Here is a 17267-nt window from a genome sequence, read left to right as displayed (position 1 = left end):
TTTTCCGTCAAGGTTTTGCTAGTGCTTCAAACTGCTTAGAAGTTTATCTTCAAGGAGAAGAGTTAGATCCTCTATTCCATAAGCAGGAGGAGCATCAAGGCAGTGAGTAGCCCTCATAATGTATCTCTGAGCTATGCTGTTAGCTATATGTTGGCTAGAACTGAGGTGGGAAGGAGGAGAGATGGGGGAAGTACACTGTTACATGCATATTGTTAGATTACTTGGTTGTGTTACCTAGAGCACTCTGTTAACTCAGATAGTATGTGCAGCAAGGCCTTGGGCAGAGCGAGGCTCAGAGGTTGAAGCACTTGATATTGCAGAGTGTAAATCAATGTGTTACCTAAGACTTAAGTTTCTGGTGAAACTCATCTGTCTGTTGCATAGAAGTGCTGGGGAACAGTGTGAGTATTTTCTCAGCTGTACAGCTTCTTGATGAATCCTACAACCTCAGAGTAGAATTCAACCCAAGCCTTTTTTATTAGGCCTCTGCTTATTTAATAGATAAAAAATACACTTGAAATTTCAGGGAGCCAGCATAGGCATTTTAAATGTATTGGTTTTGCTTCTTGTTAGGAAGGAGCCATACCATTCCTTTTTTTTCCTACTGGTAGGACAAATGGTGCTTGTGATCTCCCTCTTGCATTCCAGAGAACTGCTAGAGCTTTGTGGATAGCTTTTGTGGTGGTCTACTTTTTCAGTGTGATTTTTGACCTTTTAAAGATCTAATTAAAATAAATTTTTCATACCCCTTCTTGAAATTCTATATTTTACTTATTTGGGGATGCTCTTGAGAAGTCTACACCTGTTATTCTGTTGAGAATTTGCGCGCACAAGTTGTGTTTTTAATGTCTGCTGAAGCAAATGCAGCTGTAAAAAGGCTTAAAAGCATCCTGTGTTCTATAACACAAATGGATAAAATGTTTAAAGTGAGTTTCTTGTATTTTCCACTTTTATTCTGAGTGTGCTGGAGTTGTACCAGTCTCAATGTCTGTTTCCTCATCTCTTTTCCCACAGTGGCTGGAAATGGCTACTTAGGGAGGTCAGGCTGCCCCAGTAGTTGGTACCTTCCCTGGGGAGTTGGCAAATATAAAAACCCAGTGAACTGCTATTGCATGACAAGAGCCCACACAATATTAGACTGGTGCTCTGCTGCAGGGCTTAAGGTCTATATTTCAGGGTGGCCCTAATGGCTCAGGCAATGAACTGGAAGCCAGAAATTCCCAAGGTCAGATCATTGAACTAGGTAGTGATGCTACCTCTGCTTCTTTGGAGGACTTAAAGAATGTTGAGCAATGGACACTAGAAATGGGGGATAACTTTACTAGAAAGGAAGCCAAAATTTGAACTTGCTTGGAAGTTTGTGGCCGAACGAAGTGCTGTCTCCCTTGCTTTAACCCTTAGGAAAATAAGACAAGTCACACTTATTTTGATGCTGTTTATAACACAGAATTGAAGTTTAGGTAGTCTCTGGAAATGAAATGTATCTTGTGTTTGCCAGGTATCTTTGGTGGTTCTTGTCACGACAGCAGTTTTTGTGGGGGCCCAACTAGGTCAGAGAGATAATTCTTGGAATGCTATGAATTATACATAAACCATGTACATGTATACAGCATCCCTTATTCAGCTCTGGATTATTTTTGTAAAGTAGGCAAACTTGAGTGGAGTTCCTTTTTTGGCAAACAAAAAAATATTACTAGATGCTATTTAAGGTGGGAACTAGCAAGGTCTTCACTGAAATGTAAAAGAAATGCTGTGTTAGGTGCTTCAAAGTTGTTACGTTTTCATGTTCCTATTAAATATATCTGATCCTTTTGAACTTTTCTTCCTGCCCTGATGTGTATCCAAAATTATTACATAGCTTGAAGCCATCTGTTCCTCTGGAGTTAAATTCTTAATATGGAAGGTAGTGCAACTGTAGTTTTGCTCCCTAAGTGTTGTGAAACGTAATTTGTATGTGGGGCATCTGTTTGTTTACTAAATGCAGTGATGTGAAAAGTGTGATGGTGCCCAGCTGTTTCAGCTTATGCACCTCGCTTCCCAGCACCCTGGTACGTTCGTGTAACAGAAAGATAAACTTATTCATTTGGTTTGGAATGCTGTTTGCTTGGGTTTGTTTTTTTTCTAGGCTTACAGATCCTCACTACTTATCACATCGACATTAGTTTATGAGCACCCTAAGATTCACCACTTTATCATTAGGCAAGGAGGGTATCTCTGCATACAGAATCAAAATGGTTAACTGCACTGAGCTCTAATGATGGAGCTGCTCTGGGTACGGTAGGCTTCCACATTGGCTTGTTTACCTTGGCTGCTCATGATATTCTCCCTACTTTCCTGATGGAAGATTCCATTTTTGCAAGAGGGATGAGCTCATTTATTTGAATGAAGAAAGCAGCCATCCTATTTATTAATCCTCTCTGCAATTATTCCAATATGTAGAACTTGTGTATTATTAGAGGGAAATGTATGCACAGCATCTAGAGCACACATGAATTTGCATTTCAAATCAGCTGAGTCAACACAATATAATGGTCCTGCCTGTAGGTCCTTTAGGGAGCCACAGTAGCTGACAATGTGTGCTTAAAGGGAGGGTCTGCTTTATTTTTTTCCTTCTTCTCCCTCCATCCTCTCCCCCCCCCAGCCAGTTTCAATAGCCAGTAGTCCTGTTTATAGAGGTGCTTGCACTGTAGCTGCTTGGATCACTGATGTTTAGCAGATGATTAGCCTGTCACAGTGGCTGGGATTTTATTTTATTTTATAAATAGTGTTCATCTGGACGGAAAAAAAAAAAAGAAAGAAAGAAAGAAAAGAAAAGCACTGGCAACAGTTCAGAGAAGAGAAGCTGCTGCTGGAGTGTTTCTGCTGTTGCTGCCACTGATGCAAGCAGCTGTTCCCATCTGCACTGCAGTATTGCAGCCTCTCCACAGTCAGACCTCTCAGGGCTTCTTGCTGGTGGAATTACCAAGGAAGCTGGCCTTGCTTGCATCTAGCTGCAGCTCAAGGGCACGCTGAGGATGGGAGGGTCGCAGTCTCTGCAGCAGGCACAGACAGGTAGCCTGCACCGGGAACCGTCAGAGGCAATGTAAGTGTGCATTCCCTTTGCTCTGCTCTTTCTGTACTGGTAGGCCTGCAACCTTTCTGCGCTTAACCTGTTCCCTTCTGCGTTAAGGAAGCTGACTTTGGTGTCTGAGGCCTTTGTTTAATGTTAATTGCATTCAGCTGGAGACATAGTTAAGGTTTTGCTGTATTTTGTGAGTTGCATTTTGTAATACATACCTAGCACATCGGCACCTTGTTTGGACTGACCACCTCAATTCATTTGTGACGAGCAATAGCTGTATACCATATGTTTTGTCTTTTTATGTTTTGGGTGCATAATCAATCAAACACAATGATCATTTACACTGAACAAAAAGCAACCCCCACCTCCCTCCCCAACCCACCACCTCAGTGTTTTCTATTTAAAATGCGTAGCATGGAGCTGCATTTCACTATGTTTTTCAGAGCTTCTCTTTGCTTTTCTTTACACAAATACTGTTTTTCAGGTCACATCACCCTTGTCAGCGTCAGCTACTGTCTTGGTATTATATCCTGTGATGAATCGTAAGAAAAAGGTGTCCTTAGATCTCTTTTCACTGAAGACTAACTCTGAAGGGTAGATTTATTTGGAGAAAAAAAGGAGAAGGCAGATAATTATTGGTTATTCGGAACAGCATATCACCTTTTCAGAAGACTAAATTGTCTGTGTAAAAAATGCACAAATATATATATATATATATATATATATATATACATGCAGAAATAGCAGAGTCGTCTCTCATTTATAAATAGGATTTTGTCATTTATTATTTAACAATTTATCAGTTTAGCCAGCAATCTTTCTCTTTTTTTGCCCCTCCTGTAAACTACTAAGCTGTGTGCTAGAGAGTGCCCTTTACCACTTAAATGTGTTTTAGAAGAATTTTCTTGTCTCCTATTGTCTTTTCAGGTGCATAGATCATATTTATTTAACATATCTGAACACTGAGTTAATTTCTGATCATTTATTTTGACAAATTTTATATGTGTGTCTGCCAGGGCTAATATATAAACCAGTCTCATGTAGGTCACTTCAAATTTGTTTTAAAATGTAATATCTGCTTATTAAAGTAGATCTGATTAGAGTTCGGACATCATTTGTATATCATAGAGAAGAAGTGCTTCAGAGTCGGTGAGGGATGAGAGAGTAGTAAGTGAGGATTTTACCCTTACAATAGGCCTTACAAGGCAGGTATATGCTCCCTATTGTCATTTTCCCATGTACCTGCAGATAGCTTTGCTTGATACTGTGTTGCTACATTTGTGAGCTAGAGGCCTAACACGATTTGTGCATCCTTTGTTCCTTTGGTGTATAGCTCCACCAATTAATAGCTTCACCGGTTAATATTAGCAGTCCTCTATGCACCATCATTTGAATGATGCAGTGGATTAAATGTCTCATTATCTTTAAAGTATGATAAATTACATTTTCACCTACACAAACTGGTGTCTGTTTTTAACAGTGATCCGAGGACTGGGCAATGAAAGGGATGTAGGAAGAGCCATGTTCAGTGTTTTTGTCCACTATTTTCAGTCTTCTAAGAATTCATTCTATTGATAAACTCATTTTATACAGAAATATAGTGATCTTTTGCAGTTAAAGCTGTTTCTGCGGGGCTTCAATATATTCTTTTAAGGGCTAACATGCAACAGATACACTTCTAGCTCAGAAGTCATTCAATAATTGGGAAGAGTTTGTGAAAGGTATTACTCATCATGTATTAAATAAATCACTAAGAGCATATGCTGTTTTCTTAAGTCCACCTACGTGATAAGTTTGGAGATGTTTCCTTATCCTTGAGAAGGTATGGGTCTGTTTTCCCAAAATAAGAATTCCATGACAGAATGTAATGGTAATCAGTTCTGATGTGAAGTTTTGACTTTATACCTTACTTAGAATATAACTTTTACCAAGGCTTTTTTGACAAGGTTTCATTTAACTTAGTTTGCACACACAAGCAAGTTGCTTGATGGCAATGGTAGTTCAGAGACAGAAAAAAACCCTCAACATCTGGCTGTGTCCCAGGCAAATTGGTTAACCGTCTGTCCAGTTACAGCTGCCCTAAAGAGAGCACTCCAGCAATCAAAAGAGACTGGCTGCTTAAGTGCAGATAGCTTTTTAACAAAGGGAAAGTGGAGCTAGATTTGGCTGTCAGGAGTTCATTGGATTAAAAGGGTGTAAATGAGAAATCATTACTGAAATAGAGTTATGCTAGCATCAAAAAAGCAGAAAGGTGAACAAGTTTTTTAAATAGCTGCTGTTTAAAACTTTCTCCATAGTCTCCTATGATAGAAGTCTGCACTAAATACTAAATAGTGAATGTTGTTGAAATAAATTGACTCTATAATTTACACTGAAAAGGAGGCTATGTTAAGATTTGAGAGTATTTCCTTAATTAAATGTGCTCTGTTTGTGTATAGATGCAAAGTCCCCTATTTTAATGCAAATTTGTTTCAGTTAGGGATAAAAGTTTTCGTAATAAAAGCAGTTTTGGCAGGACTGGGCATTCTGTGGTTCGTTGTGGATTGTTAATAACTCGGTCACTGGCAGTAGGCAATTGACCTTTTATTAAAAAAAAAAAAAAGAAAGAAAAAGAGAAAAGACTTTTCTGAATGATAGAAAGGGAAAGCCTAAGGGAACCCCATGACAATAAAAGTTAACTGCAAATAAGTGGCGTGGTTCAGACCTTGCTATTGACATTATAAGCAGTCATGTGCTTTTCAAACTGGCGTAGGCACCCTAGTGGTCATGTCGATGGCTGAATGAAGGGCTTGTTTCAATCAGATAATGGAAATGGACTCAGTTTAAATAAAAGCAAATGATAGTATGATGGTGTTTAGTGTGTGTGCATTTGTTCAGATGCTTACATCCTTTGCACACTGGACCAAATCCTTGCCTGTGCAGTCGTTCCACACTGAGATAGCAGTTTTGTCTTTCTCAGTATATGAACAATATTCAGCTTGCCAAGTGCTATCACTTATACTCCAGTGATTTTGTTTTTAATAATAATATATTTCTATCCCTTGGTAATTCTTCATAAGCATTAGAAAGCTGGAATTGTTGGTAGCTCGTTAAATGTTGGTGACTTTTCTAAAGGGTTCTCATCTCTGAATCATTTTATTTTTTTCTCCAGTTCAAAGCATTCCCTTTTCCTGAGCACTAGCTGCACCTTGCTTTTGTGGAGCACTGTGGTCACTCTCCATGTAGCAACCAGACAGGATTTCCATTCAGTGCCTGTTTCATGGTCAGCTGAAGGGCTGATGATGTGTTATTTCCTCCCATCGGGAGCTCTACATGCTGCTTCTAGAACATTTTTATCCCTTGCCAATCCAAGAGGAAAATGACTGAAGACTGAGCCAGCTCCCACTGAACTCAGTGGTGAAATACCCACCGACTTCAGTGGGAGTTGGATCAGACCCCAAGAAAGAAATTAAATGTTACTGTTTATGGTGGCAGGCCAAGACATCAGTGCCCTTTTACGCTGTTTTTCAGTATTTCTTCAGCTGCATGTTCTTTTTCTCTTTGTTGGTTACTAAAAAGATGCAGAAAAATTTACACTGGGTTAATGCAGCTTTGTGCATAGGAGATGTGAGTAGCCGATGTGTGTACGTAACAGCAGTTAGCAAAGGCTGGTTTTGTGTGCATACACTTGCTACTATGTTTTGTATTTTTCTGTGTCCAGAATTTGAAAGAATCTACTGTATGTTTCTTAAAAGTTTGAAATCAATTAGTCTGGTTAAATGCTTGTGCAGTTTTATATGCTCATATGTAGGGAAATTATTTTAATGAATAACACATTCAAGAGTGGGAAAAGTACTTATATTGAAAGTATTGAAAATAATTCAGGTGTTTTGAGAGGAGGGAAATTCTGTCACTGAATTAATACTTAGGCCTAGTTAATCCCTTCTTGATACTGTCTTGAGAGTTCTCCATATGTTAGACTTCTGCTTAAATTTTCTTTTCTTATTCCTGCTTATTGACAATCATCAATAACTGTCCCTATCAATAAGCAGAACAGACTTTATCTTCCAGTTCTTTCTACTAAGTAGGGTGAATTACTGGAAAATGTGGGGGTGGTTTCTTAAAAGAAAACGGACCAGCAGTAACAGGCAAATTCTTTTGTTGTCCGTCTTTTATACCAGCCTCGTTTTTTTGAACATAAAGAATCTCTGAAGTCAATAGCAGTACTTCCTTTGATATGAAAGGGTATTACGTCAACCACTACATGTGTCACTGGAACTAGACGGGTCACGCATAGGTTTGAGAACAAAATAAAAAGACCCCAGAATCACTCACCCTCCTGTTAGCAAGGCATGCCACAGATCTGGCAAATATGTGTATATTTTAAAAGCTCTCTGTACTGCTCCGCTCTGTACTTGCCCTATGCCATGCATAATGGGGCTGCGGTCGTCTATTATGTATTATGACATACAGGCAAATTGGAAAATGCTAAGTGATGTGAGGTAGTAAGAATATGAATGAAAAGGCATTCCGGCACTTGTATTGCAGCTGTCGCTTCCAGCTTTTGCTTTTTGCTTTGCTTGACCCAGCTGTCAAAGTACCTGCTTGTTAAATTTAAATCAAAGATGCTTTCAATACTGTGCATTTCAAGAGCTAGTGATCTAGGTGATTTAAACATTTTTTGAACATGATTATAGTATATGGGAAAATAGTTCTATTACAAAAACATTTCCTTTGTTTTGAGACCTTATGCTAATAGAGAGCATTTGTATTTACTAATATCTTACATGTCATGTTCTTAGTCGTTTCTGATAATTTGTACGGATTTAGCTATGTAACAAAACTCTTCTGCAGTTCAGTTAAGCACTTTTCAGTGGCAAAAGGCTATACTTGACTGCAGCTAGAATTTCAATGCCAATAGCATTTTTTTAGGGAGAGCTTGGAGTGTCTTAGAAAAAAAAATGGGTTCCTCCATTTACTGTAAGAAGTAAATAAAAATGGACCTTTTATTATGGAAAGAATTCCAAGGAAGAAAGCGGTATGGTAGACCACAGTCTGTTACATTTCATAGGTGTTTTTAAGGCACAAAGCTCTTTCATGATGATAGTGAGATAGAAAAATCTCTCCTTAGCTCTAGAAACCCAAGTGGTGTTTGCAATGTGGACTGTCTAAAAGCTTAGCTTTGGTATGGGTAAGTGTAGATATCTGAGATAGACTTCAGGGTAATAGTTTTTCTGAGTAGAGGTTTTTTGTTGTTGCTTCCCCACTGTCTTGCCTTTGAGAGAAAGAATTGACCACTGGTTCTGAGGAAATCAGGCTTTTCAAGTTTCTTTTGTTTAAGAAGAACCATTTTCTAAGGTTGGGATCCCAACGTTAGAATTATGCTCAAATTATGGGATAAGGCTTTTCTAAACAAAAGCCTATATCTCTGGTTAAATGTAGATCAGATTCTATTTGAAATCCAGTAGTAGTTAGAATCATAGAATCTCTGCTTTTGAATTTCGATTTGCTTCAGCATAGAAACCTGTGTTTTATTGTTCTCGTTAAGTGTTCTACTCTCATTGAAAATGAATCTAGTGCTGTAATGGGAACACGATTTGATTTCTATAGGAGGAGGCAAAGTGACTGAGGAATTTGAATTTGTGTTTAACTGCAGTACTGTCGTCTTCAAAATCTGGAGCTCTGGAAGAAAAAGTTTGGAGCTGCTGTTTTTTACCTTAAATGTGTTGGTGGGAAGTACATCTAGGGTGCCAGCTAGTGAGCTGCCACTGTAAACCATCGATGGCTTTTCCAGCGTGCTGCTGTACTGTGTTGCAGGATCCTCTCCCAGCAGGGCTTTCTCACAGCACTTACTGCAAGGGACAGTTCCATCGTGTTGAAGCAGCCTAGAACGTGTAAACAGCAGAGGTAACACTGTGGCTCTGCTGAAGTCGGTGAGAGATCTCTGAGAGCTACACAGGGCCAGAGTGTCAGCACTATGTCACCCAACCTCCAAGTCTGGAGAGGAAATAATTAAGGAAAGCTGGTGCCTGATGAAGTTTTTTGTTTTATCCCCTCCCTGTTAAGAGGTTCAGCCTGTTTCTGTCCTTTGCTCCTCTTGCTTCCTGGCTGTGTTTATATGTGTGCAGCTGTTTCGCATTTTGAAGTAAAGGACTAAAGGTTAGTGAAGATCTGTGCAAAGTTCTGCACAGCTTTGGAGAGCTCTGCGGGGACAGAACAGGCAGAATAGGGAGCAGACTGGCGTAGAGGAACCCTCCCCCCTCTCCTATTTTGTTAAATGGACCCCTCTACACACCCTCCACTTAGCCCTTATCTCCTTTGTGGAAGGAACAACAACAAAGGGAAAACGGCCCCATTTTTCACATGTCACTATTTTTGTGAATCTCCAGGGCTCTTGGAATCAGCTGGTTCCTCCAGTGATTACGTGTGTCCTGTATCTTTGTGCTTCACAGTTGCTGTGAGGTCTTCTGGTCCTGCTTATGATCTATGTGGCTGTGGAAAGCTAGTTCCAAAGGTAATTCCAATAAGCAAAGCAATTGCAAATGTATGGCTCTGGCTCCAAATGAATTATTGATTATTTTCGCTTGAGGCCTGTGCATGATGCTCTATAGCTGTGATCACAGGCTTCCTTTCTAAGGGTACGGTTAGCAAGCTATTGCTTCCTGAATTAAAACTTCAGAGCTTGGTACTAAAGGTAAGGGAAGGCTATCTGTCATGAGGAAGAAATACTTAAACATCAACTACTGATTCAAATATCTATCCCTAACCTAACACTATTGTGAACCACAGACCAAAGTGCAACACTGACTTGGGATTATTATGTGTTAAATGATTGCAAGTATTTTTGTGGCAAGTATCTTCTGGCTTGGATATTGGGGTATCCTGTATGTTGACTGTTTCTTCTTGTCTCTTAAGAGATCTGTTTACTTGCATATTTAGCAGCCTCTGGTTATTTAGTTTCATATTAGTACATTTGTTGTGGTGAAGTCTAAAGATAAGTGTCCTTAAAGGATATTTTCCTCTTAATACTTTGAGGATAAATCATCTTCCTGAAAACAGCACAGAGATTGAAAACATACAGATCCTTCAGTTCCGAGTCCTGTTTCTGTAACATAGATATTTTTATTATTCAGACTGAAGCCAGTAAAAGGAAAAGCAGACTCATCAAAAAGAGTGGAGGTTAATTTTATCATTCCTTTGTATCAGTAGTATTGAAAAACAAATCCTATCAGATCTCAGAAAAAAAGTGTTAAAAAGGAAAATTTTAATGTGATTTAGTGCAATAGGGAGAACTTGGTGCTAATCAGTTAGAAAAATGAATTAGTTTGAAGAGCTGCTGTAAGTATGCAGTGCTACACCCTTCAAAATTTTTTTCTTCAGATGTGGCTTCCCACAGTTTGAGATATTTCTTTCTTGTTGCTGTGTGAGAGCAGGAAATGGCTTTTGTTGGGGGGAATGTGAATTTGGCTTCTGCACAAAATGCTCTCAGAATCGCTGAATGAATAAGCAGAAAAAGCTAGAAAAATAATTCTTTCTCCTCATCTCAGTTATGATGAGGAGATTGCTTGTAATGTTATAGGTTAAAAAACAAATTAGTGTTATTTTTAAGTTGACTCTGCCTTCTTAGTTCTCCTCTACTGCAGTTTTAATCCTATTCTGAAAAAGTAAGCATCTTGTGAGAAAAAATTACCCCTTTTATAGTTGTATTTAATGTTTAAGGAATTTGTATGTTTTCTTTTGTAATCTGTTCTTGAAAACTGAGCTGTGTGGTTTGGATAACACACAGTGTGTTTTCCATTACTAAAGTCCTACAAAACAACTTGAAAATATAAGACAAGGCATTTTATTTGTTATCTCACCTGAGTGAAACAGAAAATCCAGTCTTGCATCTCAGTTCAGACACTAAGTTGTACAAGTTGCACATTCCAGGCTATCAGAAGAGCAGTGAAACACCTCAGTAAAGTTACACCAGCACTAGTATGTAAGTGAGCCATACTTGCTCATTCATATCAAATTTACACTTGTATAACAGTCCAGCTGAACTATCTGACTTGCACTAGGGCAACCCAGGGCATTTCGCTATTGGGCTCACGGCCAGGAGAAGCGGAAAGCTGCACAAAGCAGGAAAACGACTCTGGCTGCTTCTGAGCGTAATCCTCCTCCCTTGTGCCCTTAAAACTAAACCTTGTGCTTTTCATGACCCATCATTTATGGGCTGGGAAACATCACCTTCAATGTAATATTGATTGTTTTTCTGTGGAACTGTGTTTTTCCTAGGACTTGTAGGAATATTTATGCTGAAATAATCTTGAAACCCCTCTCTGGAGAGTAGTGCCTGCCCTGCTCTCTGCACACATCTGCATTAATATGGATTCTTGTATAATTGCATTGCCCTAAAGTAGGTCTCTGACATTTCAGTGGAATGGGATTTATTTGATAAAAACTGTATTTTTAAGTGAAAACTGCAAAGTATACTTTTGTGTTGCTTTGTAGCTCAAGCCATAAAATGGTTGCATTACATTTATCTAGTTCTAACGTTGGGTAAAATACCTCTGTTGAGGAAGAAAATGCTGCTGATTTTAGGGAATACTAGTTTTGCTTTGCAAAAACCCACGATGGCAAAACAAAATTTCCATCTAAACTTCCCAACTTTGATTATGATGTATCTTTTTTATAAAAAGAGTAAAAAGAACAAAAGCTTTTTATATTGCTAGCTGTTTTGCTGTTCTACAATATTATTTGTGTTGGAGTTTTAATATATCAAAAAGATGGCAAGATAAAGAATGAGGATACCTAGAAAATTGTCTTCATCCCAGGTGGAGGATGTCTTCTATAAAGTTATTTTAAATTACCCTGATTCAAGAAGCTGAAGTTGTACCTATTTTTTCACCAAGCTACATCCAGTTTTAAAATAAATATAAGGGGAAATCTACAGGGCAGCAATTATGAGTGTTACGAAGTGAGACTAGGAAGATCCCTCGGCATTATGGTCTAAACTGGAATAATCCTGTAATGAGGAAAAAATATTGTTCTGTTCTTGCAAGGCAGAAATTATAAAATGGACCACCAGGTTTGGAAGGCAGGTCGCCCAAGGCTGAAGGGCTTTTTCTGGTACATATACACATACATTCTGTACCTCTGTGATGCATGTCATGCAGCAGATGAAAGAATTCCCCCAGAGATGATATACTTGCTTAATATAGATTCAACTGTAGAAAGCTGTGAATTCCCATTTATTTCTGTTATAGTCTAGGGCATTTTGCATTTTACTGGAGCAGACCCTCCGAATCCATCAGAGAAAAATACGCTTTAGATTTTCTATGGCTACCTTCTGGATACCAAACATTATTTTATTTGCATGAATCACTGATTCTCATCTTGTATGGGCAAATCAGTAATAATGATGAAGAGACGACAGAATTACACCGCTGTGAGCAGGATTTGAACTGAAACAAGATTGATGATCTGACTGTTTCTTCCTTAGCATCTTCTTGTGACTGGTTTTGCAGTTTTTCTCTTCACAGTATAGGCTTGTTGTGAATTTATTTAATCATAGGGTAGATGGTGATGTCACTTAATAACCTTACAACAGCGTGAGAGAAGGCTATTAATAGTTAATGGTCAGAAATGTGTCCCTAAGGGAACTGTCTTGTAAATAGAGTCCGGTGACAGGTAAGTGACATGTTTGAACGTCCCCCATCTCTTGACTCAATATGAAGTCCAGCACTGAGAACATCCCCCATGGGGAAAAAGAGAAGGGAATAAGGCAGATGGTTTTAAATGGTCCCTGATAGACCCTTTGATAGGCTTGGATAAGGTTAATGACTTTGCTCTTCTGCAAGAAGTTTTCAGAACCATCTATACTATTAAATTGTTTTGAGAAGTTTTATCATTTTAATGGTGCATTTTATTAGAGAGAAGGGAAGTATTGCTTGCATGAGGATTATGCCTAGCTCTATTTGTTGTATTCATCTGTGTTGCTTTTTTCATACAATGCATGTAAGAAATCCTTCAATACTAGGCTTGATAGATTAATTCAGATACCAAAGATTAATATCTAATACATAAAATAGCTAGGTGATCTGTCATTGTACCCATCATGTTTTCTACATCTTGCTGAATAAATTTAATATTGAAATTGTTAATTGTTTAGTATTGTTTGATATATAAAATATGTAGGCAAACAGTGGCGATCATAATATTATAAGAGGCTAACTGAGGAATGTCATGTTAGCTTGAAGTCACTGAGTGGGCAAATACTGTACAAAAATATTAATATAAAGAAGTTAAAACATCTTTGATATTACCCTAACCTGATGTTAGGGAGAAAATAATGTTTTGTTTCAGCTATAGAATATTCTTACCCTAGTGAGGAGGCTTGGAGGAGAGGGAGGAACAGCTAATGGCTGCTTGCCTAATTTGGTGACTTAATCTTCAGGAAATGAATTACAATTTGGGCTCTCTTGGTGATTTTGAATTTTGATGCAGAGCTGTGTTTGTAAGAATCTGTTTAAAAAACAAAACAAAAAACCTCTGTATTTCAGAGTTGTGTAACTGCAACGTGAATGATGCCACAAGATGAATTATAAGAGATCATCTATTATTGTGTTTTGTAGAAATAGAAGAGTAAAAACCCAAATGTAATACATACCACTACAGCAGTTTAGGTTTTTGTTTTTCTCTGGACCCTGCATATTAGCTGTTCATGACATTAAGAGATTCTCATTAGATAAGGTAAACTTGAGGTGGATGCAAAAATAGAAGTGAATTGATCAAGACCAGGCAGCAGTTTGGTGATGGAGTGGAGAGTATGATTGATCTTCACTCTGGAGAGATCCGTCACTCAAATATGCAGTTTCCATGTTGTTGAGTATTTTTGGTTTCTTGGTGGTGGTGATAGTTTTTTGTTTATTTGTTTGTTTAAGATCTATATGGAAAAATCAATTGTACTATGAAAAATAGAAACAGAATTTTGACCAGCATTTGAAAAAGCTCTGTCAGGCTGTTCACAGTGGAAGAATTTTGACTGAAATTAATGTGCATCTGTGAATGCCTTGGCCTCTGTGGCTTTAGAAACCCTGAAGCTTAAAGTTACTGTGTGTTTTTTTCAAATCTGTCAGTCTGTATGGCTCTCATCAGTGTAATGCCTGTGCCCGTTTAAGCACCATGCAAACAGACCTCGGAAGTGCAGAGCTAGTCCCTCATCCTTGGTCCTGATTTCATCAGGAGACCAGATGAATTATTCATGCAAGTTTTATGAGGATCATATCCGAAAATGATCGATGGAAGTGAGAGTACAGAACCCATTCCTCTTTTTTATTTCCAGCTCATCTCCCAGTGGGATTACAGACATGAAAAGCAAAATTCATCTTCAATACTGTATCGAACATTGTAAGGAATCGCTTTTTTTTTGCTGATTTAGATTCCTCTCTGGTGTATGATAAATTATTCAATAAATAATGACATGAAATGTATACCTTAGTTTTTAACATAACAGATGCTTTAGAGGGCTATATCTAATTGAATCTGTGCACTGCTTTTAGATGTTGCCACAGATAGTGTTCGTGAATCAGCAAATTTACCCATTAGGTCCTTCCACTGTAAGGCTTCTGGATTCCCTGTTCATCTAGGAATACTACTAGTGTGCTTAGTGTGCAGAAATCTCAACACGGAATCAAGCATTGTGGGATTCTCAAGATAATGTCCATTTGTTAACAGAAGCATGTGCTTTGTGCACTTTTATTTGTCATTTGATTACTAAGGCCCAAGGGAACAAATCTGCAGATAACACTATGGTCTTGCATGGGCCCTAACTGCAACTCTGGCCACACGCCAACTTGCAGATGCAAAAGTGAGGTGAAGTAAAAGCACAAAATATCCCTTTCTCTCTCTCTCTCTCCCTCCCCCCTCACGTATTTAGGACAGCAACTACATGTCAAGAAAAATCTGTGGAAGTTAGTGCTAATTAAATTGATCAAATAGCTTAGCATCATGGAGGAAAGACATGAGAATATGAGAAATAACTCATCTCTGAAACAATCACTTTCTCTGCAAGTTTCCAGAAGTCGTGCATGTGATTAGAGAACAGTGTTTAATCAACAGGACCAGTTTTGTGGAGTGCTGCGTGGGCGTCAGTAATGCTGCGGGTTTGACTGACAGTCTTTACGTTCTGTATGAGAGACTTCAATCAACCTGGGCCATGTGCTTTAATAAGACAAATTGTCTCATTTTGTCCTGAGTGAAGAGTAAAGTTTGGATGAACATATATGAGGTGATAATAATTTAAATATAGAAAATGAGATTATATATGATATAATAATTTAAATATAGATAACCAGAGGCTGTTCTGCTTAGCTCTGGTGGAACAGAGCACTGTGAAGCTGGTCCTGATATTGTTGCTTGTAGTTCTGCAGTCCTCAGCTGGTAGAAAGCAACTGTTATGACTCTGTCCCACCTTCACCACTTCCACCGCAGAGCGCCCTTAGAAGATGAAGGGAATCCAACTACTGGCTTCAGAATTCCAAAATACCACACAAGTATTCCTCTCCAGACAGTACAAAGTACATACCAATAGTTCGGTGCACCATAGAACAGTTAGATACGGATTTTTTTCCTGAAGGAGGATATATGGTAAAGAAAAAGTCAGTATAGAGTTGATTTTAAGGGAATTATCTCCACAAAAGCTAGTAGAGCTCTCTGAACATACCAGTTCCAAATCTTCTCCACTAGATTCATCAGTAGGAGATGGTACTCCTGACCTGAGCCCTTTTGTAAAAGCTGTGCTTATACATCCCTTGATTGTTTTAAATATCAGACATTCTTTTCTCCTATTCCTGCTAAATCAAACCTGAAAGTACACTTACACTGCTTATACTGCTGTAATGTAAATATTTGAAAAACTTGAGACAAATTACAGGGTTCCTCATATCGCTGAAGACATTTTAACAGCTCTGTTGCAAATTATTTTTTTTACTGAAATTAGTGTCCAAGTGACAACAGGGATTACCTCAATTTAGTAACCCTAATGCTTGAATAGGGAAAACAGAGGCAGTAGAGTGAAGAAATCTTATTCTTTCTTACGGAGTGCTTTCCAGCTGCAGTTACAAGGAAGCTATTTTTCTTTCGGAAGTAAGGGAGGACCTAAAATTACAAGCATCTGTGGGTTACTGGAAGAAAGGTAATATATCTTATAAGCCTGGATTTCCACAAGGCCAAAGGTGTCTTCACTCTCTCATCATTATTCTCTCGTGAGAGTTGTATAATAGGCCAGGCAAGACCCCAAAGTTTCCGGGTAAGAGTGGGAGCACTCCCTCTTCACAAGCTGATATAGTGTTGCCAGGGTTTTATTGATCAAGTATAATTCTTGCATTTCTTGCTGCTCTGCGTCATGCAGAAAGTTTGTATGTGTTGTATTTGCTGTTTACTGACCATCTTTAGAAAAGCAAGATAAGAGAGATGGACTGGAAGAATATCTCTAGAGATTTTGTACTCAATTACTATCATCGAATCATATTGTAACTTCTACCATCCGTAACTATTTACATTTTTGTCCATTATGTACAAAACCTAAAGGATACAGATGGACAGATATGCATGAAATGTTATCATGGCAAGCTCGCACTAATTTCCCAAGTTGGCTAAAAGAACGCATGAATGTATGCTCCGTCCTGTGTAGCATTTACTTCATTGCTTTCCCACAACTAGTCCTGCAACATTAGCCTCTGCGCTTGTGTGCCTTGTCCCGACAACTGTACAAAGCAGGGCTGGCAAGAGTTTTCCATCTCATAAACCCATGTTTCCCACCTCACCCTACTTCATCCTCAACTGGAGCTTCAGGCTTCTGAATAGTACTCTGGATGAGATAAGAGCTCTTCCTTGGTAAGAGTCAGCCCACAGTGGCATTTGCAGCAACTGCTTCTCGCATGGCAGTGCTACTTTGAATTGGTGCTGATCCTCACAGCTTATCTCCATTTGGCAATCTGTTTTATGTCGTGAACTTTAGAACAGCATTACTTTTTCTGCATATTCCTTGTGTTCCTGAGAGAAAAGACATTATGAATAGAACTGGCTGAAATATGCAATTTCTGTTTCACAGGAAATCCTGTTCTGGTACAGTCTTTTGTTACAGTCTGAAAGGAAGACTGTAGTCTTAGAACTGCCGTATGCAAAAGAGAGTATGCATACTTCCTCTTAGGCAAACTGACTTGACTCCAGACAGGGAATCAGG

General features: G+C 38.6%; 1 protein-coding gene across 7 annotated transcripts in view; it reads left to right on the top strand.

Moving 5' to 3' along the window:
* The window catches only part of TACC2 (transforming acidic coiled-coil containing protein 2), a 150917-nt gene that overhangs the window by 83108 nt on the left and 50542 nt on the right, over positions 1 to 17267 (top strand). Inside the window, exon 1 of one of the 7 annotated variants that reach the window (XM_062580693.1) lies at positions 3000 to 3082. The exons of the other annotated variants lie outside the window; for them this stretch is intronic. Within the exon in view, the coding sequence (XP_062436677.1) occupies positions 3015 to 3082 (68 nt within the window). The 5' untranslated portion in view covers positions 3000 to 3014. Of the gene's footprint in view, positions 1 to 2999; positions 3083 to 17267 lie in introns of those variants that run through there. 7 annotated transcript variants of the gene reach the window in all.

This window comes from Rhea pennata, chromosome 7 (assembly GCF_028389875.1).
Source record: "Rhea pennata isolate bPtePen1 chromosome 7, bPtePen1.pri, whole genome shotgun sequence".
Lineage (NCBI taxonomy): Eukaryota > Metazoa > Chordata > Aves > Rheiformes > Rheidae > Rhea > Rhea pennata.
Note: the sequence above shows the minus strand (reverse complement) of the source record. Positions and strands in the feature narration are given on the sequence as shown.